The sequence below is a fragment of the Nyctibius grandis genome, chromosome 13, assembly GCF_013368605.1.
Source record: "Nyctibius grandis isolate bNycGra1 chromosome 13, bNycGra1.pri, whole genome shotgun sequence".
NCBI classification, from domain to species: domain Eukaryota; kingdom Metazoa; phylum Chordata; class Aves; order Nyctibiiformes; family Nyctibiidae; genus Nyctibius; species Nyctibius grandis.
Genome location: NC_090670.1, coordinates 334,217 through 355,874, shown reverse-complemented (window position 1 = coordinate 355,874; position 21,658 = coordinate 334,217). Strand labels below are relative to the sequence as shown.

Sequence of the window (21,658 nt, the reverse complement as noted above, 5' to 3'; positions counted from 1 at the left end):
CTAAGCACCTTCACCACCGCAGCGAGGAGGATGAAGACCTTACGCAGCGAGATTCTTCTGCCAGGCCAATCAGCAAGCAATCTTCTCTCCTCTCTCCTTAGTACATGATTGGGATCACACACGCTGACAACGAAATTGGAAGGAGGATTTCAAGAAGAAAACAAGCGTCGTGCGTATGCGTGGGGAAACAGGCACAGCACAATAACAGCATCCTATAACTTAAACCAGGCCACAGATCTTCTGGTGGCTTCTGCCCCGCAGACCCAGCTGTGCTCCAGCGGTGGCAGCTGGCAGGTTCCTGCAACAAGGCAGCAAAGTACGCAGCCTCAGAGCATCCTCCCGAGCTCAGAATTATTTCCGACTCACCTGCAGTCACAGCCCCAGGAAGGTGCCTTGGCAGAGCACTTGCTGAGGCTGCAAAGCCAAAGACATGACAATCAATAAATGCCAGAGTGAGGATTTCTTGTGCAACATGAATCCTTGCTGCTTATGTGTCTGTTTTATGATAGTCTTCATCTACGCAGTCCAGGACTATTTTTCTGTCAGGACTCCTGTTCCTTCTCCACCAGGACTGGATAATGTTTATTTAATGAGCATTTTATCAACGTGCAGTTGCTTTATGGAGATGAGCTGCCAGGGCACAACGGAGTCTTTCTGCTGGATGACATTCAGATTTCTTACACAGACATTTTTATTCAGAAGTATCGAGTCTTCTAATAAAAGCTTTGAATCAATCTGTAGCTCTCACTACTGGATGCCATCCTGGAGACGCTGGGGTGGTCTGGAGATAAACAATGAATATTCAAGACTTCAAATCTAGATTAAACAATGGGTTTTGTCCATGTTAGCTCATGTCTCCTTGCTAGAAGTCAGTGTATTAAAATGAAAAGCCAAGTGCAACAGTACTTCAAAGAACTTTAAAATCCTTTCAAGAAAATGTCAGCCCAAGCCCTTGGCAAGCGCTCGCCAATCCCCCGCCCCGTACCGGGCGCAGTGGTTTGCATTCTCCTCCAGAAACACGACTGTCTTGTGAAATCCGCTTCCTCTACCAAACGCTGTACGTTATACCAGAAGAGAAACTCCAGCTTTGATGCTGTTACCTGTGTTTGTTTGTCTGTTTCTCAAACACTTTGGAACAGGCGAGATCTCCTTTTACAGCCTGCACCAAAACGCTCCCTTTGCTACAGGGCTCAGCAACTAATGCTGGTCTGAGCTCTCTGACACTATCGAACACAAAAGGGAGCAAGAAGACACGGGGCAGCTTTCACAGGCTGTGAAAGTGCTGGTGGAGCTGCTGCAAGTCGAGTCTTCCCTGGTGCCTGGGCAGGTTCTCACCGGGGAAGAAGAGAGACCTGCTGGGGATGTCCCCAGCCAGCCTGGGGGTTTGTGCCACTGAGGTGCCAGTGAAACACCAGCCCAGTCCTTACGCTCCTTCCCCTCCAGCTGTGTAGGACTGTCCATTTCCTCCCAAACCAGGAAAGACAGAAGCAAGTTCTCCTGAAGAACGCACAGAACCGCATGAGTTTGCAAGGGTGCCCAGGCGGGCGGTGCTGGTGTCCCGTACCGGGTGCAGGGATGGGGAGGAAGCCTCACCGGCGTGTGCTGCTCCTTCGGCCCCTTCCCTCCTGCTCAGCCCTGTTTGCTTCGGGCCCTTTAACACCACCAGTCCCCATGGTTTTATTTTTGTGTACCTGAGCACATGTGCTGCTTTTAATGCTCCCTCAGCATTAAAAACTTCACAGGTTGAGGACTGCGACCTCAAAAATCAAAAGGGAAGGTAACTGCAAGTGAGCTGATCAGTCTGCTCATCAGGATGCCTTTCAAGATTGCAGACCGTATATCATTTCCTTTAAAGGGTGCTAGAAAGCAGGATATTTTCTGAGCATTTAACTGTCTTTTAGGGCTGTAAGCAATGGATTGCAACAAATTGTTAAATTTGTACCTCTGTTCGCAGGCTATTTCGCTACCGAAGTGAGATCACAGCAGACATAAGAAAAGAAATACCAACATACAATTACATTGATTTTTTCCTTTTAACACAGATCAACATCTTCAATGCTGGATTGCTCAGACAGCAGACGTCTTTCATTTTGCTCCTTTGATGATGTCTAAATACTTCCTCTCTCTGCTGCCCTGCCCCGTGTTATCTCCCATCATCCCACCAAGCCACGACGTTCTGCTGTCCTCTGCTCAAAATAGTACGGTCCTGACGCGGGAGAAAGCAGGACCCTGATGATCTAACTAAGTGCCTCTCCACGCTCCCAGCCATGCAGCAACCTCGGGAAAGAATAATGAGCACAGATAAAGGGGAAAGTTATATTTTGGAGCTGTTAAGTGGAGAAGTCTACTAAGTTTACATTCTACTTAATTCCCAGAGAAAGCAAAATTGCTTGCTCCGTTTAGAGAATCTTTTCTCTTCATCTCCTGAACCAAACAGGCGTATCTGAGTGGCTGCTGCGTAAAGCCCGAGCTCCAGACAGCAAGAGCAGGTCCCAGGAGCCAGAGTGCTCCTCCCCACCACGGGCAGCCAAGGGAAAACCCTGAAGGGCTGAATTTCCCAGAGTTCTGAATTGGCATTTCCAAGCATCACAAAATCGCATCTTTCTGGGCACTGCAGATCATGTACTGGGGTAATCAGTGAGGCTGGCAGAGGCAAAAAGGGCAGCTTCAGCTGCCGCAGGATCGCCTGATGCTGCTGAATTCTCATGGTACTACAGCGATGCTCAGAGGAGCGAGAGTTGTGAAACAGCCTCACCAAGAAGAGGAGAGAGGTATCATGGAAAGGTTCATGGGAGGGAGAAACCACTTCATGGCTCTGAAGAGCAGACAAGAACAGGCAATTGTGCTTCTGTGGGTAGCAAACAAGGCTTTTAGTTGCAAAGCAAAGCCTAAAGTACTGAAACCGAAGCCTGCTAAAGACTAGGATGAACCTCTTTATTCTACACCATATCGTGCAGCACAAACCTACTCACAGATTCTACGGCTGCGAAGGAATTACGGGACACCCAGGAAATGCTGGATAATTGGTACCTATCCCCCTTTTCTACGCCCCTCTGGCAGATCGCCCTGCAGTCTCCTGCTGGTATGGTGCTAAAATAGCAGGGAAATTGTTTCCTTGTGAATCAGCACAACCAGTATCTTTTGCTTGTTTTATCTGGCTGAGTAATTTGTTCTTGGGAGGGAGAAAATAGTGCCTGTGATCCCATGAAACATCCGTGGTCAGACACCCACAGACCCCGGGGAAGGTGAGTGTCTCTGGACCCGGGAGCCAAATATTGAGACAATTTCTGACTATTCTTTCTGTCTGCCAGCTTTTGCTTAGACCCTGCAGGCTGTGCTGGGGTGCACGGGCAACGTGTCCCGCAGCCTTCGGGGGACGCAGCGCGGAGGGTCGCCCGGGTACCACCGTGCCACTTTGTCACGGCTGCTGTCCCGTACGCACCCGGAGCCGGTCCCAGGGAAGCAGGAGGGCAAGGGGACGGACAGACCCCTGCAAGGTTCACGGCTGCGGGCCCCTCCTCCCTGAGAAAATGTGACTTGGCACAAGCTTAAAGGGCTTTTAAAATGCTCATCAAGAGGCAGCTGGAATTTATCACTGTTCGTGATCGCTTTAACCAGGGGATGCACGTTCTTCACAGGGAGCTGATCAGGAGCACTGCCTCCTAAACCCGTGATGCTCCTTCCCTCTGGGAAAGCCGCAGGAGACACAGACCCATCTGGAGGGCAGCGCTGCCGTCCCCACTCCCTGCTGCCCTGTCGGTGCCGGTGCCCCCTGGGACATTCCCAGTTCCCCTCTATCAAGAGCTGAGCTGAGCTGCCCTGTTACCCTCACCTGGATCCGTGGGATCCCGGCCACATGAGCTCAGCCTCGGTGGTGCTCGTTCCAAAGGTCAGGATCTGACTCACGGCTCTAGCATGGCGATATTTTTGGCTCTGTTTTAATCATTTTCTCCTGTATGTCTCATGAGCTGCCTGCCAGAACTTCGTGTCCTCCCAATTATGGTGAAAAGAGATTATTAGTAATAGACTAATTCAGGAACTACTTTGGAATTATTGACAAACACAGAATCTAGTCCAGCAATGTGAATTCCTCACTCATGTTCCTCACTCCGGTGCTGGTATGTGGAAAAATGTCAGACCAGGCTTTCCACGTTAGCTGGAAGGTAGAAAGTGAGGGAGATCGCTTTTGTGTGCTGCTGTGTTTGTCTTAAAATCCTGGTGTTTAATGTTAACTTGCCAACACAAAAAGGAAGAGAAAAACACTTCACCTGGACCCTTGCTGTTAACTTGGGGTCTCCTTTCCACGTCCAGTGACAGAACCAACACTTCTCTCTACTCTGCAGAAAACCAGCGCCCTGCTCCTTAAACCCACGCTCTCCCTGCGTCAGCCGGAGGCGTCTGGGCCAGATCACAGGAACTCCCAAATCTTTCTGACGTTAATTCGTATTCCTCGGTCTAGACCCATCATGCCCAGCTATTTCACTCCCGAGATCTCAGCAATTTTAAAACTGCATTTCCTCTGCAGCAATTCTGTTCCACGTTAATACCATGTCTTTTATGTCTCTCATTATTTGGCAAATGTTAATTCATACCCAGCCCTCCTGTGAAGCAGAGAAATTGCTGTCATTAACCTCATTTCATGGAGAGGAGAGAGTGGAGAAATTAAGGGATGTGCTGAGGGCAAAGAGGGAGAATCAGTATTAACGTGGGAGTAAGAGCTCAGAGGTCCTGTCTCTGAACCATCGCTCTCCTCCGCATCCCGAGTACCAGGCAGCCTTTTTTGGGTACAGAGACCTACACTGCACTTTGCTGACATCTCTTCTGTTTTATTCCATGTAACCTTTTTAATAAACACCGGGGCTGCCCAGGCGTCAGAACAACAAGGGAAGTCTGCCTTCCCTTCCTCTGCTGCCCGGCGGTTTCTCCCTTGCTGGGCAGGTGATTTAATTGCTCAGTTTCGGTACAAGTGTAGCTGTGAGGATCACTCCAGTTCTGCCTGCGTGTATCTGACATGCCTTGTAAGAGCTCGCCTGACCAAGCCCCTCAGAAGACACTGGTGGGAAGAATCTCTTTTGTGTCCTATCCAGATTACCAGCCTCCCAAGCCTACTGCTCTTTCCAAAGCGTGTGGCTTTCATGGGAAATCAGAGGAAACTGGGGTTATTAGGAGAAACCAGAGGCACCTTTGATGGTCAGAGCTTTTTGAGGCTGCTCCTGTGGCTGCAGTGTTCCCTCAAGATGGATGATGGCACATGCATAAGGTGTCAGGCAGTCATGCTCCTGGCCCTTTAAGCCCTGATCTGAAGTGTAATGCTTCAGGAATACGATGGTTTAAACAATTTTAGTCAGTGAGTCAGTTCCGGATTATCAGCCTGCAGCAGGAGGGTAGTGACTCTCCCTCGTAAATTAGCAACCAACGAGCTCTTCCCTTTGATGAATGTTATTTTAAAGATCCATCTCACACACTAGCTCCAAGTACACTGCCCATTAGTCACTGCAAAGGAACATTGCACCCTCCTCCCCCTGATGGCTTTGTTCCTGGGATGACTAGTTCAGCAGCACCAGAAAAGAGGGAGAAGGGACCAGAAAAGATGAGGGTCCCCCCAGACACGTGGGGAAGTAGGTGCCATCATGGGAAAGTCACCTCAAGTGATAGGAAGGATTGGAAGTAGCTTGCAAGGCTTCCAGACCTAAAAATATTAGAAACCACATAAACTACTCCTGTCAAAGTTTTGCCTGGCTTGGGAAAAAGGAGTGGGAAAGGTCCTGTGCCAAAACACGAGCAGTTCAGAGCCTGGGTAGAGCAGGCTCTGGTTGCCCCATCTGACGGTGTCTCACCAACTGCCACAGACCCGCTAAGTTTTCACATGAGCTGTGCTTATCTCCACTGCCTGCTGCTGTCTCACCAGTATTGAACTCTGCTACTACTTCAATGAGCTCCCCACTCTGGCTGTGAGTCTGTACCTCTGCTGTTCTCCACAAGCTGTGATTTACTGAGGGGGAATATAGGTTAAACAGAGCCTGACAGTCGATGGAGCTGCTGAGAAGTTCCTTGCACATGGCTTAGATTACCCCTAAAGTAAACTTAGTGATACCAGCAAAGAGCCTCCGGGTATGACTGAGCAGAAAAAAAGTCCCAGAAGTATGAGTTCAGTGAATATTTATTCTAACTCACAAGGCATCATGGGAGGGTGGTGACTGCAACGACTGCCAAGATGTGATCCAGGCTCCTCAGATCTCAGACCAAATTGATTTGTGGTCTAATTCCGCTGGTTTCTGTGGAGACAGAAAGGGTCTGCCCTCCCCATTCAGTACCTATGGAGGGCATTGCATTCCCAATGAGGGTTGTGTATTTATGTACATACGCACATACATGTATATATACACATATACCCGTGTGTACGTACATACACATGCACGTTTTCAAGGGTGAGGAAGGGGGAACCACTCTCTGGTGCTGTGGAACTAGAGGCTGATGTTGCTTCACACTTGTTTCCAAGCACAGCGAGGGATTCACCCCGGTTTAACAGTGCTCCTGAAGCAGCGGGCTTTGCCCAGCCTGGCAGATGCTGGGACTGTTCAGGAACGACGCTGCCCAGATGCTCTGCTCCCGGTGTGACGTGGCAGCAGAGGAATGCCCATGGCTTGTAGCTGATTGCGTGCTCACAGCATCATTTCTATTTATTCCTCACAGGCTTCATGCCACCCTAATGCTGGCTCAGCTCAGACAAGCTAAAGCATACGCTTATTTAGAACAGTGTTTTAAACTCTTAACTCTTCCAGGTGAAATCCCTCTTTCTAGAAACTCTTTTTTCTGCCTTCCCCAAACTCCTTGAACCCATTCTCCTCTCCCGAGACCCCTTCCTATACTGGAGTCTTGTTTGGAGATGGGTCACTTGAGGAGCTAGGCAAGATTTCAGAGGGTCACTGTCTGTGCTGGTCTTGTAGACTTGCCCATTTGCTCAGAAGCTTGAGGACCTCATGGGCAACACTGCTCCTGACACCACTTACTGTCACTTCAGACTGTTAAATTCTTCATACTAGAATTTAGTGACTGGCAAATCAGTGAAGCGCATTGACAAGAGAAAATAAATCCTCACTTGGCTTGTGTTCCACCACCGACTATCAGCAGAGAAAGGATTTCAGCTATAAACCTTACGTGATGGTGAGATAGGGCTGCAGCATCTCTCCCTGATGTACAGCAAAGCGCCAAGGTCAGGATCGCACTCCCCACTCCCCAGACCTGCCCGGAGCCCTGGGCAGGGTGAAGCTCTAAGTTTAGTTAGTTTATGTGAGCTAAACCACTGATAACAGCCCCCCAGCAAGCACAATGGCTCGAGGGCTTCATGCAAGCGGTGGGTACGAAGAGCCTAACACACGTGATGGGGCTTCACGGGAACCGGGAATCTCCTGCCACGCAGGACCAGAGTGGAGAGGCCAAACAGACACCAGGCGTGTTTGTCTCTTCAGGTAAACACAGAAGTACCACAGTAATGGGACAAAAAGGGGTTTAATAGACAGGCAGATATTTGTTATCATAGTAGAGAACAAGATGATGCAGTTCATCTAAAAACCTCAGACCTCAAAGCAAATTGAACCGACATTTATACACACACACACGCTAATTACCCAGGACATTAGCACATCGTATGAGTTTCCTAGACTGAAAATATCACAAACTGCATGTTGCTAGGTACCTTGCTTCAGGAACTGCTGCCTGAAAGCCCAGTCAGCTTCAGCAAATTAAAAAAGGCAAAATCCTATTTAACCACAACAGTGACTGAGTTCAGAGTCAGGCTCCAAAACTGCAAAGGTTAAAATATCGACCGAAAAAACCTTCCAGTAGAGAGCAGACATTCTGGGGCAAGACTCAGGGGTTTTTTTCTGTTCAAAAGAAGAACCACAACTGAAGAAAAATTATCATGTCAACTTTCAGCCCTAGCAGTGAGCCCCAGGGTGGGAGCCAGCTTTTCTCAGCAGAGAGAGCAAGAAACCAAAGCACACCCCTAATTCCAACAAAAGGCCCCCAGAAACCTGTTCTTGGGGACAGAAGGGAAGGCAAACAGTCCTTGAATTTCTGTAACCCAGTTGTACCTGGACTTACACTTCACAGTGCCTGGCTTTCTCTGTACCAGGGATGTTTCCCCAAAATACCTTTTGGTACCTATCATGACAACAAGAGACAGAGGAATATGGCTTAATATCTATTCTCTTAAGTTTCTAAGGCAAGCTCATCATTACGTGTCCTCTTGCAGGGCAGGAGACCAACTCAGGAAGATGGGGAAGAGGCATGACAAAAAATAAAACAGAATAAGCCACCTGGAGGCAATAGGCTCACCCTTGTCTGGGAGCTGGATGCAATGGGTCTGGCCGTCTGCTGGGGTGGTGGGAGGGGAGCCTGGTACTGGGAGCCCAAGCCAGAGGAGCAGGCTGGCAGAAATAATCCCTGGGTGATGAGGTGATGAGCTGCAGCTGGCTCAGGGACACCTGAGGTGATCACCACCATCACACCTGGCAGGGTCAGTGCCTTCAGAGAGCTTTGATCCCTGTCCTCACGGTACTCAACAGCATCCTCAGTCTCCTGTGGCATCCCCGTCAGGTGCCAGCATTTTGTATCCTAAATGCACATTTATACTTTGAAAAACAAGTCCTGATTTTTTAAAGCAGCGAGCCCTAATTAGCCATCTCATCCCTTATCATCTGTCCAGACAATAACAATAGATACGGTGCTTTGCCCAGGCCAGAGGCATGGTTAAGCCTGCTAACCCCAGGAAGGGTTTCTATACACTTAAGCAACTATATGTTTAAGGGCACTCCCATCAGCCTCATCTAACACAAGACAAAAATCTTTGGGTCACCTCTCACCAGAAGCCCACTTTAACTCTGGAGTGTGTCGGAGTGAGGAGAAGGGGAACAACTGTGGGATCTGGGCAAAGCTGTTCCTGGAAGCCCCGGCTTCAGCCTCCGAGCCCTGGAGCACCTCTCCAAGGACAAGGCGTGCAGCCTGGCTAAGTGGCTGTGAGTAATCCTGTCTGGCTGATGTTTTCCTGAATTTGTCAACTTTTAACTTTTTGATGACCTTCTTGGGTAAGTGCAAACAGTGTAAATTATACACCTCCTGAAAGCAGGAGCTGGCGTGTGTGGTAAAGCAGCTGTCAGGAGTGTCATTCCAACTCGAGATGATGGCAGATTCAAGGCGTCTTTAATAAGGCTTCTGGTTGTTACTTCTATCTAAAAGAAAAAAGGAGAAAAAAAAGAATAAATACATAAGGAGAATTGTGTGGTTTGCTTTTACTACACACTCCAGTTGAAAGCTTTGAGGCTTTTCATACAAAATGAAATGATGAAACCCTGTTCCCACCTGTGCTCGTGTAACAAGGAGGAAGCACTCTCCTGAAAGATTAACGGGGAGACCAGATCCCACATCTGCAAACTCAGAAAGTATCCTGGAGGCACATAAAACAGGGCAATGCGCTGTGGGTATGAACACAGCCTATAAACATTAGTCCAGGACCGCTGGTACTCAATACACGATGCTCCGCGAGGCTGGGCTAAGGTGGACAGTGGGGCAGCGGCGGGGTAGGGGGATGCCCCGAGCACGGGGCACACCGGGAGGTGACAGGCTGTGGCCATCGGGCTGACCTGCTGCGCAGAGCCTCGGGTCTGCTCCAGGAATCCTCCCTGGCGCCTGTGCTCAGCTCCGGCTCCAGCAAAGGCTCTGTTCATTCACCAGCACAGCCAAGGAAATGTTTTATTCCTTTCAGGAAAGCGTTGGACACAAGCAATGATTTATGGTGACCTATTTATGGTCCGATTCTGCCACCTTTCTGTACACACCGAGCCGTGCCCTGTTCCCCACACAGGGCTTCTGTGCTGGGGCACACACTCCCTGGAGTGAGGGGCTGTGTCTGACCCTTGTCGCTAAACACAACAAACAGGAGCTTCAGGCGCAAGGAAGAGGAGGAAGAAAAGTTAAAGACAAGTCATAGCAGCATTCACCACTTAAAGCAGTCACAGAATTAAGCAATTGCTCACAATATTGAGGGTGAGCAGGTGCCAGTGAGGTGCCAGGTCGAGCTCTACCCTGCTCCTGCAGAAAAGCTTTACCAAGACATGAATTCCAAAGAGCTGACTGACGTCTGTGTCTTCAGCTTTCCACTGTTAAAACAAGGGTGAGAAAATGGGATTTTGACTGAAGTGACAAGGGACCCTCCCTGGTGGCAGCCCAGCACGGCGGCAGACCTGCAGCGAAGGCACTCGGGGCTCCTGCAAGGACAGGGAGACGGGCAGTAAATCCAGGGCGCTGGCACGGTCCGGAGAGGACCTGGAAGGAGGCACACAGACCTCTTTCTCCTGCGCTCCCAGCCAGCCACGTGCCCCTTCTCTCCATTCTGGTCCTCCTGAATTAGCCCAACCTCCGTATCTCAGCATCGTTCATTCACTCCCGTGACAAAGAGGGACATTACTCCACTATTTTATTCCTCCAGAGTTTTTAAAGTTGTCACTTTTACAATTATTCTCACAAGACTAAGCCAATGCCTCCTTTGCTGACACTTTCTGCATTGCACTGTGATCTTAGCATCCTTCTGCCAGCTGATGGAAACAAACCTTGCGTGCATTGCGCTTTCCATATAAAAAATACCAAGCCTCGTGATTCTGAGACTAATGTAGACTACTCAGAAGAGTGGACAAAAGACAGGATGCCCACCCACGAGAAGAAATGGAGAAAAAAGATGGCACGTTGTTCAAAACAGCCTTCAGAGCGGCGATGAAACCCTGGAACACATTAATGACGGGAAAATATCTGTGAGATTGACCTGTTTGTTTTAACTTCCCCAGGGCAAGTGTTTTCCAGCCATGGGCTTTTGTGGATATTTAGGTGCGACATTATTACTAACAAATCACAAGCTGGAGAGACATTATGTCAGAGGATGAAAACTGATACTCTCAACATTTGGTTCAACTTAGCGGAAATTTGTCACCTACCTTGTCTTTTTTGGAAGAGTCCAAAGTTTTAAGTTCAGTGTTTCAGTGGTATTTGGCTACTCCCTGCCTTGGCTGACCATTCCAATTCAGCCGTCAAGACCTATTTTTAGTCATGTGAATAATGAAGAACTTTTGGAGGGGATCCTGAAATGTCCTGAGACTCCACAAGAATGCGATAGTGGCACTCAGCGGAGTGCACTTGCAAGTGCTTTATTTGTTCATTTGCACAGTGCCTTTTTATCCCAGTGTTTGTAGTGAGTCACAGTTCCTCTGCCCACGGCTTCCTTGTAAAAAGTAGTGTAATAATGAGGTTCTCTTTCACCAGCTTAGCATTCAGCACAGGTCCAGGAAGTTTAGCTTTTCTATTGATTGTTTTCTTGTGAGCACAAACGCCTCTGCCAGAGCCCTGTCTGCCAGGCTGGCTGGTTACGGTCTGTCAGCGAGGTGCTTTGGACAGAATTGCTCCCCTTGCTTTGCCGATCTGTGCTATCACTTCTGGGAACTCAGGGCTCGCTGTAGCTGTCCAGCTGGGCTGCATTAGGAGCCCGAGGTCGGGCTACCTTATCTCATTTATTTTAATGTGTTCTTTTAACTTTGATACGGGGCTCCTCAGATGTGTGTTGTGTCTGAGGCCTGAGAGAGCTCTGCCAAGGCAGCAGGCAAAGCTCCAGAATTACAGCACCGGCCTCAGCGAAGAGTGATTTAAACCAAGGCACAACCCTGAAAAAGGCTGGCTGGCTGCTTTACCGGGACCGTGGGTTTCTCGAAGTGCAGGTGAACTTCCAGGGACACGCACAGACACAAGTAACCCCTTATTGTATGTAGGTGATCTCATTTGCTATCACAGGTGACTAAAATGCTCCAAATAGGTGCCCAAGTTCGTGTTGTATTTCTCTAGCCTCGAATTATATTTTTATATGATTTTTCAAATCCTTGGAGAAATCCCTCTTCACTCACACCACTGCAGCGCTACTGAAAACCAGCGGTGTGGTGAGGGGGCTGCCCGTGTGACAGTCTGCATCCTGCTTTCCCTTCCCAACGTTAACAAACCTGCCCACCTCGGGTCACGACTCGGGGACAGGCTGCTTTCACGGCGTCCCTCGCCGGCTGTTTGCCCCGGAGGAAGGCGGCAACGGGGCCCCGCGCCGGAGCGGGACCGGTGCCGGAGCCGGACCGGTGCCGGAGCGGGACCGGCGCGGTTCGGGGCCGCTTCCAGCCGCCGCGCTGGTGATTGTCCCACCGGGCCCTTTGGAGCAGCCCCCCCCAGAGCCGCCGCACGGCGGTAACGGGGCCGCTGCCCCCGCAGCGCGGCGGGGGGGGACACGCACGGCCCCTCCCGCAGCCCCGAACGAGCGGCGGGGCCGGGGCCGCAGCGCCCCCTGGCGCCTCCCGCGGGCACGAAGCCGCCGGTCCCGCGGGGATGGAGCCGCCGGTCCCGCTCGGGATGGAGCTGCCGGTCCCGCGGGGATGCAGCTGCCGGTCCCGTTTGCTCGGTTCAATTCTTGAACCCGAGTCAGTGATCAAAAATTCAAAAAAAATGGACAAAGTCCGCAGTAGAAGTTGCTAGTAGTTTTACCAGCTTAATAATTACAAATTAGCTAATAATTACTCCACTGGCAAGCTTATCTCCTGCACGGGATTATTAAATAATAGCAATAATCCTAAACTGAGTCTAAATTTAGGCTACCAGTGTGACAGGTTTATAGGAGCGTGTTTGGGAGGCGGAGAGCCTTTCCAGGGAATCTTCAGGTTTCTTCTTGTCACAGTTAAAGACAAAACAAGAACGACGCTCTGCGGATGGATGTATTTCCCCATTCCCCTTCCTTACATCTCCCTTTCTCTTTCTACATCTCCCCGTTTTTTAAACTAAAGGCCTTTGGTCCTGATTAGGAGAGAGCCCCAACGCTCTGCACTTTGATGGTCCTGCGAAGTGAGCCCCTACTGGCACATTGCTTTTGTTCAGGAGTGTGGAGCTGCAAATGGATGTAGCAACACCAGTAACCAGGCTGCCTGTCCGAGACCTTGCTATCATATTCCCACTTTGTTCAAAGAGACCAGGTCTGGTACAATCACACTCACATGTTGTTACCAAGCAGCTCCTTTCCAACCAATACGACTCCATTAACCAGCCTCAAAGACCTGTGACAGAGCTGGAGCAGCCTCAGTGGGGCACGTTTCCCACCCTATTTGCTTGGTGGCAGGCGAGGGAGATCGCGAGGTCCCGGTGAGGGGAAGGGGACCCATGAGGTGGCAGAGGAGCACTAGGGAGAAATGCACAAGCAATGGGACTGTGCTGCCTCCACTTGTTGGAGAGCAAAAATTCAGTTCAAGTGAGAAGTGCCCATGTTCCTGCCTGGACCGCGGCACCCAGGCGAGGAGAAGTGCTGCCGAGACCAACTGCGTCCTGCATGGAGCTGCAGTTGGGAATGAAACGGCATTTGCAGTCGGCACACGTCCACGGCTGACTCCTCATCTGGGTAATCACAGCTCTGCTTTTTACAGAGGGCTTTTCATTCGGAAAGATGTCAAAACACACGCAGACATAAGTTTTGGTCGTGGTTTTGAGACTGGCAGGAGCAGCAGTCTGTGCTTCAGTGTTCATCCTCTTGTAAGAGGGAATGGCTGCCCTTCAAAACTTAACAGTTACACAAAACCCACAGGAGAGAGAGGGTCCTAAACCAGATATTTTATTTGGCTGCTATCAGCCCCCCAAAAAACCTTTGGTGAATCAAACCTTGTTGTATTACAACCATATGGAAATTTTATCAGAGCTCATATTAAAGCCAGAGCATCCAGCAGAAGGTTGAAATAATGATGGTGAATTGTGCCAGATTTTACAAAAACGTAAGCTTTTGACAATCACCTCAAGGAAATGACGTTTTTTAAGGCAGCTCATTGCCAGACTGCAGATTTGCACTGAAGAAAGTGCTGCTCATGTACGGGTTAGTGTAGGATGTGCAGTTAGGAAACGAACGCAGGTTTTTCCATCTGGGAGCAAACTGTCCCCTGGAGAAGCCGTGCCAGGGGAGGGACGTCTCTGCCCGCCCGCCGCGGTGGGTTTGACCTCGGTGCACCCCTCCTGCGAGGGCTGAGGGAAGCCAGGCCCAGCTCGCTGGACGGCTAAAGAGATGAGCAGCAAGAACAGACCCCGTTTGCTTTATTTGTTCCAGAGTAATGAGTTCTGGCAGTTCTCTGGGAGCGTGTTGGGATACACATGCAAACTGCACTATTTGATTTCATTGAATTTTTCCAGTGCAAGAAGAACAACATTTGAATGAGATGTTTCATGAAATTACTCACCTTAACAATGTTGCGTTTGGGTTTGTGGTTTGTTTGTTTTTTAACAAGAGACATGTTGTTTACAGAAACCCTCCAGACAGTTACATTATGGAAATGCCATTTGCAGTGGTGCGAATTCCAAGTTTTCCAGGCAGTAAAAACCCCCACTTAGTAGTAACACCAGGTTTACGCTGTTATTTACTTGTAACACAACATGAAAGACTCGGCTGCCTGCCTCCGCTGCGCCAGCTCTGCTCACATCTCCACCAACGCTTCTTTATCAGCACAACCAGAAGGAAGGCTCACGCGGGAAAGCCCACAGGAGAACGTCTCTTAAATACATTTTGTGTAGGTGGGTCAGAAGATACCCGAGTCCTGCGTGCTTGCTCTCTGAAGAGGTTTTTCTAATCCCATTTCCTCCCCTACGTGCATCCTTCAGCAGTAACTCCTGCAGATGGCGGCAGGGACGGGTGGTCGCCGTTTGTGGGAGGGGAGCATCTCCCTGAAGCACCAGCACTGGAAACGCCAGTGTGCTTCAGGATATCCGAGCCATGTGAGGCCTCTGTTCCTCCTCCGGTGTGCTTCTGTCCTCTCCTCTTCCCTGGGTCATCTTAGGAAGAAGCAAGATTCGTGTTACTCTTACTCTTTCCTCAGCTTCACAGTTTCTTTTTTAGATGCAAATACATCCTGAGGTCACACGTCAACATTTTTGTACCTATCAAAGCATCGTGATTTCCAAGTTTAAATAGACTTAAACTCAGGTTTGCAGCTGTAGCAAACCGACAGCCTTCAGTGGAAATGCCAGGCTGTAGAAGGGTCGTTCACAATTATTCTGCACAAAAGGATGAAACTCATTTTCCTGTCACTCTCTTTTGAGGTTAAAGCCTTTGCACTCGCGAAGGCTGAGCCAGCACTGAGTGGACACAAGCAAAGAAACTGATTATTCCTTCTGAGGAAGAGGTAAATGCAACTCTGGTGACTTTTTGCAGCCGTTGGTTTGAAGTTGGCCATGCTCCCACTCGGTATTTCCCCCATCCAGCTCTGCCACGCCGGGGCTCGCTCCCGCCGTACCCGTGAGCGCAGCAGCCGCCGCACGGCTGTCCCGGCACCGCCGGCCCCGTGCCGAGGAGTCCCAGCTGTGGTGATATGTGGGGACCCTCTGCTTGAACGGGACAAACTGCTGAGAGCTCCCGGTCACCACCAAGAGCAGCAGCAACGCGAGCGTCCGTGTTTGAGGCGGACGCTGTAGCACATTATCAGATGCTCAGTCTCGCTGAGCGGGGGAGCGTACAAAGGTTTACAAATGAAGTCTTTTATCTAGTGCCTCCCCAGAGATTTTTGAAAACCTGGCTGGACAAGTCCTGAACAGCCCCACCGAGCGCTGAAGTTAGCCTGCTTTGGGCGGCAGGCTGGACTAGATGTCTCCAGCAGTCCTTCCCGACCCAATTTTCCCCGTGATCCTGCCGTTACAACACGATGCTGCCTGGCCATTAGCTTTCTGCCACAATGGGCTGAACACTGGATATGTCTGTCCTTGCAGAGTTCCTCTGGGAGGATGCCCGCGCTTTCTGGCAGGCGCTGCCCCTTTTGTAACGGCAGTTCTCAGCCCAGGCGTGCCTGAAAGCGGGGGAGATGGACTGCAGAGCGTGACCCGGGGCTGCGCTCCTCCGCCGGCACACGCACAGCAGGGACTTCAGCTCCGATCTGAAGCTCTCGTTCAGCCAACAGTAGATGAAGGGGTTGTAGCAAGTGCTGCTCATGGCAAACCAGTGAAAGGTAAAGTACAGAGCGTTGCTGCTGTGGATGGCCCTGCAGGAGATCAACACCACGTAGCAGTTCAGGGGGAACCAGCACACTGCAAACACAACCACCACCACCATCAGCATCTTCAGCGTCATCTTCTTTTTCCGTTGATGGGCGTAGTATTGCTCCATGGTGAGGTCCCCGATGGCATTTCTCAGCCAGAGCTTCTTGGCCACCATGGTATATGTGATGGAGATCACAAGCAAGGGCAGGACATACAGGAGAACAAAAGTAGTCAAGTCCAAGTACTTCCAGAACAGATCAGCAGGAGGAGGGAAGCTGGGGAGGCAGACCATTCGTATTGTTCTGTTCCTGGAGATCAAAGAGAGGAAGGACTGTCAGTTCCGCTACCAGACGCACACAACACCTGGAGGACAAACATCTCGGACGCTCTTACAAGGTTCAGTAAAGGTCCAGAGAGCAGAAGGCATTCAGCAACACAGGCAAGTACCCCTTTCCATGGAAAATTTTGCTTTAAGTTTCACCTTTGTCCCCAGTGAAGATATTTTAAACACATCCCCAGGAAAAGAAAAAAATAACCCACATTGACACCTGTGCGCTGTAACGACAAAGAGCACCACTCCTCTTGCCTGCCTCAAATCACAGGGCTGAATGTCTGAGCCAAAACCAACTAACAAACGAGCCTGAGAGCAATTCCATTGATTTTCATTGTCCTTTTGTGGGAAACACGCTGCCTAGTCAAGGGGAAGGAAGGCTTCTCTGTTTCACCATCCTTTCTTTTTTAATAACATGGATGGAGAGATGTGTGCCTTAGAAGCTGTGGGACTTTGATTAAGCTGCATATGTCATATAAAAAAAAGCACTGTGCAAATGCCTTACCCGATATAAAATCTTGTCAAAGTCTGATAAATGGCATGAGGCAGTGAGAAGCAGCTGGCCATAACCCAGATGATAACGATGCAAATCCCTCCTTTCACCATGGACATGCGCGGCTTGAGAGGGTGCATGATAACCTGCAGAGAACAACCAATCCTGAGGATTTATAACATCCTCAATTGATAAAAACGAGCTGCAAGCTTTAGGAAAAAAAGAATGCATGTTTGCTCTACCCATGTCCAGGAGCAAGCGTTTCACACCGAGCACCGAGTAAGAAGCAAACGGTGTGTGTGCTCCCCAAGGCAGCAAGGAGTGCTCAGCATGGGCGTGAGGTGTGGCACAAGCTGGAAGCCAAGGGGCTGTGCTGGCTCCTACTACAGGGAGCACAGAAGGCTCCTAACTACTACAGACAAGGTCTCCAACACAGATGACAGCCACGGTGCTCACCACGTTCGGCAGCTGGTGGACTTGCAAGACAGAGCTACAAGACGCTTGAGAACCACGGCTGAATGTAACCTGTGGCCAGCACAGCACTAACAGCCCTGAAGGCTGGTCTCCTTTATGGTCACAGTTTACCTGGCTACAGCGTGGTGTAGTCCAGGGATGTTTGCTGCTAAGGAGGGCTACTGGAGGGCTACTTCATCTGACAACATCTGGGGCACTCTGAGTCTCACGTCGCAGTCTGAAGCGCTGCATCCCCCTGGTGTCAGAAGGCAGAAAGGAGAGACTCGTTTTACAGGACTTCGGAGAGTAAAAGGGCTGGAAAACGCCGAGTTGTGCAAGTATTAAGTGTTAGTGCTGGCCCAGTGCCCTGAGCAGAGAAACGCGCTCAGCGTCACCCACCAGCTTGGCTTCAGGGATCGTGACGGCTAGATGTCTGCTGAGCTACGTGCACTATGGAGGATTATATTAGGCAATGAAACAATAATTAAAAATAGACCTATCACATCATCCAAACGACCTCTTGGCTGATGAAGCCTTCAGTATTTTATGCATGCATGTCTTTTCCAGTCTCATTATAAATATCTGCTTAATCAAGCTCCTACAACTCCCCTGGAGCATCTGTCTGCTCTGGTACCTCTCAGGACCAGCAATATTTTTAGAGGCAAGTGTTAATTTCTTTGCTCAGTGACATCTCCTTATTTCTATTTTTACCTCCTTAGGCCATACTAGCTAATTCCAGTTCTGAGGAACCTACTGCACTGGATGTAAAGGCAGGTATTGTGTTTGCCCTTAACTAAACAAACACTTCTTGATACCTAGCTGTGCTTTGCGATCAGCCCAGAATCTATGATTAAAATGAATCCTTATCAAAATGCTTTGCTTTCAGGAGCTGCAATGTCTCACACGGAATGGGCAGACTACCAGACTTTTTGTGGTTAAAAAAGACAGAAACGGATCATCTATACTCTGGCAGTTGCTGTAATTTTCTGACAGCAGATGGGGCACATCCGAGACGATCGGAGTGGAAGCCGTTGTTCGGCACTTCATCTAGCCAGGTCATTTATCATGTGAAATTGCTTTTCAGTACAACCATTTCTGTGACTCCAGCTCTGACAGAAAAATAGCCTGAGAGCAGACCTTGCGGGATCTGCTCTGCCAGCGTGCAGCGTTTATCAGCTTACATGGCATCACAGGCTGTGTTGTACCTGGAGGAGACCCTTGGGTTCGCACTCACTGCTCGACCTGTCAGGTTTTCCCGGTTGGTATTCGCCAGGAAAGCATCGGGGCGGGGGGAGGAGAGGAGAATTTCTCACCTTGAACTGAAAGCGCTAACCCGTTCTCACAGCTTCCAGCCTTGGGCGTCCCACAGTAACGGGGCAAGCATGAAAACTGTGACTCTTCTCAAATAAATGCTGAGAAAATGCCTCGGCTTGCTGGTGTGGGAGCTTGGGAACATCCCTGCCGTGCTCTGGGGCTGTGCCCTGCAGAGCGGCTGGGCTGGGACCCCGGAGACATCCAGGGCAGCTCCCGCACAGAGCGGGGCCAGCGAGGGCGGGCGGCTCTGCTGGGGTTGGGGTACTCCAGGAGAGGCTCCACCACCTCTCCGGGCAGCCTCCCCCATGTTTGACCACCCTCGCTCTGAAAACATGGGGCTTTTGTCCACGGCCGTGACAGCCAGAGCTCTCCGTGCCATCCCCTGATTCCCAGGGCAACGCAGGTTTCCAGGCACTGGGATTTGAAGGGGAAAAACCCACGTATTTAGTGCCTTATTTTCTCGCAAGCATCACCTACCTGATGCCGATCCAGAGCGATGGCAGCGAGGGTCAGCACGGACACGTGGACGGAGCAGTACTGAACAAACCGGCTTACGTGACACATCAGCTTTCCAAAAACCCAGGTGCTGCTCACAAACCGCACCTGAAGAGCGGACAGAGTGGGATTAAAGCAGCGTGCGTTATCTGAAGAGCAGCAAATAGGCTTCCCCGGAGCACGGCGGGGAAGAAATGCTTTAATGTAGCTTCCCCGTGCTTTGTAGATGCGTTATACTCAGTTTTTCTGGGGAAACAGTGGCTATGCAAGAGGCTTTGAAACAGAGGCGAGAGTTACTACACTGAGCAAACAGATCCGCCTGAGCAGTGCTCCGTGCGTGTGTGTGGGTGTGGGTGGGTACAAGCGTACAAGTAACTTGGTCCTTCTGGAAAACATAAAGAAATCTCAGCTCGACTCCTTGGTGAGTTTCTGTAGAGAAAAACAGGAGCTCGCCTCTGTGAAAACCGCTGCACAGCTGTCGTTGTTAGCGCGTTTGGATCGGTGGGTGCTGAAAGGCACATGTGTTTAAAACTCAGTGAGACAAATCCATGGAAGAAAAAATCATTGAGGGCACTGACGGGAGGCCGGGGGGGTCGAAGCCTCCCGAGGCTGTGTGGCGAGGGCAGCAGCCCCTTCCTTACTGGTTCCCACAGAGCTGTTTCTTATCATGGCTTTTCTGCAGAGGAGATGATTCCAAATAACAGTTGTTGTCTCGCCCCCTCGTTACTCCTGACTGCACAATATTTATTCTAAATTACTGCAACTCACTCTGGAAGCAGGTTAAGCTAATTTGAAATAAAGCACATTTACTACAAAACATCTGTCCACCCAGAAAATTAGTCAAGACCAGCTAATCCGTTTTCAACTAATTTAATAATTTCCCCATAGAGGCAACTCTAGTAGTAACGACTCTGTCACCGAAACCGTAGCGATTTGCTGTTTGTTTGAAGTTGATGTAAAGACGTTTCCTCAGAGAGGTCACAGTTATTTAATCGCTTGTGCCTGATGTGCAGATACACCAGAGGGCACCATCCTTTCCCTGAACAGAGGAAGGGATGCGAATCCCCCCAGAGCAAGGCAGGGAAATCCCACCAGAGAAACATGATCAAATTGGGAAAAGGTGAATTCCACTGATAATTCGGGAGCTGCTTTTGGAAGGCAGGATGGACGGTGCACGGCTGCAGCTCGTCCAGGGGGCAAGGGGAGAGGGGGGAGAGCCAGAAAGAAACCCGTCGCGATAGCCCGTGCCCGTCCCGTCCCGCACCCGCACGCTCAGCCCCGACACACCGGCACAGCAGCTCACCAGCGTGAAGGGGGTGTTCAGCACGGTGATCATCACGTCGGCCACGGCCAGGTTGACGATGAAGAGGCTGGTGGCCGAGTGCATCCTCTTGTTCTTGACCACCACGTGGCACACGAGGGTGTTGCCGAAGAGCGAGATGCAGATGATCACGGAGTAGGCGACGATCAGCAGCGCCTTCACCGTCCGGCTCTGGGACTCGCCCTCGTACTTGGTCCCGCTGCCGAAGTCCCCCAGGTCCTCCAGGTCCAGGTCGCTGCGGAAGAAGGATCGGTTCGGGAAGCCGTAGAGCGCAGAGAGGAAGCTGGTCGTGTTGTGGCTCTCCGCTCTCCAGAAGGGCTTGGAGATGAACTGCAACGGGAACCACGTGTGCCTGCTCATGGCGTCCCCGGGCAGGCTGCGCGTCCCTCTGCCTCCTTCCTGGCAGCTCAGGTGCTCAGTCAGTGATTGCAGAGGGAAATACACACGTCTGCATTTAAAAATCTGCCCCAGACTGTGGGGCAGTGGCTGCAAACTACGTAAGAGAGTTGACAAATGGGTCCTTCTTCCTGTGCTGACCACACGTGAGCTTTACCCCAGGGCTCTCCAGCTGCTGTGCTTTTCCAGTCCCGTATGTCCGATATACAGAAGCTGATTCAGATGCTGAAATACCAGAGATCCCCAAACACATTCTCTCTGCACCTAGGAAGAAATCCCAGTGCATATTTCCTTTTGGGCACTGTTCTGCTTCTCTCCCACAATTTCTCCCTGGAAATCTGCTTTGTTGGGTTTCCACATAGTCCTTCATCCGTCAGGTCTCTGTTCCCAAGAGTCCTCAGAGCTCGTCAGAATTAAAAAAGCAAGGGCAGCCTTTCCCTTCCCTTTCCATCCTCAAGGTCTGTTCACCGGAGCAGCTCTGCTCAGACTGAGCGGTCCCTGCTTCCCCCGTGATGTACACAGCCTGCCAGATGACACACCGCGTGTGCAAGAGCCAATAGTGGATCTCCTCCCAGTTTACCCCGAGGTGTACTGCAACCCCACGCAGAGACGACGGGAGAGTCTGACGTGCAGACCCAGCAGAGCAGCACAGCACAGAGGGTGGATGTGCCCTGATCTTCACTGTCTCCTCTCTCCTCCTCCTCCCATCTGAACTGGTCGGGTCTGCAGGTACCCAGCACAGCAGCTACGGGGGGCCACTTCACACTCCTGCTAAACCACGCTC

At 50.5% G+C, this 21,658-nt stretch overlaps 1 protein-coding gene across 1 annotated transcript; it reads right to left on the bottom strand.

The window, feature by feature from the left end:
• Window positions 1-15,754: 15,754 nt before the first annotated feature.
• On the bottom strand, window positions 15,755-20,838 carry LOC137669741 (G-protein coupled receptor 83-like). Its single transcript, XM_068412030.1, has 4 exons — window positions 20,461-20,838; window positions 19,140-19,265; window positions 16,908-17,041; window positions 15,755-16,379 (listed from the first exon to the last, which is right to left on the bottom strand). Exons 1-4 carry the CDS (start codon window positions 20,836-20,838, stop codon window positions 15,755-15,757), a joined length of 1,263 nt encoding a protein of 420 aa, XP_068268131.1.
• Between the last annotated feature and the right edge of the window lie 820 nt (window positions 20,839-21,658).

Bases quoted from the DNA above. Each gene is read 5' to 3' on its own strand.
- LOC137669741 (XM_068412030.1), bottom strand. From the start codon at position 20,838: ATGAGCAGGCACACGTGGTTCCCGTTGCAGTTCATCTCCAAGCCCTTC. The intron at 19,266-20,460 runs GTGAGCTGCTGT...TCCGCTCTTCAG, and splicing joins TGAACACCCCCTTCACGCTG to GTGCGGTTTGTGAGCAGCAC. The intron at 16,380-16,907 runs GTAAGGCATTTG...TTTGATCTCCAG, and splicing joins TTGACAAGATTTTATATCGG to GAACAGAACAATACGAATGG.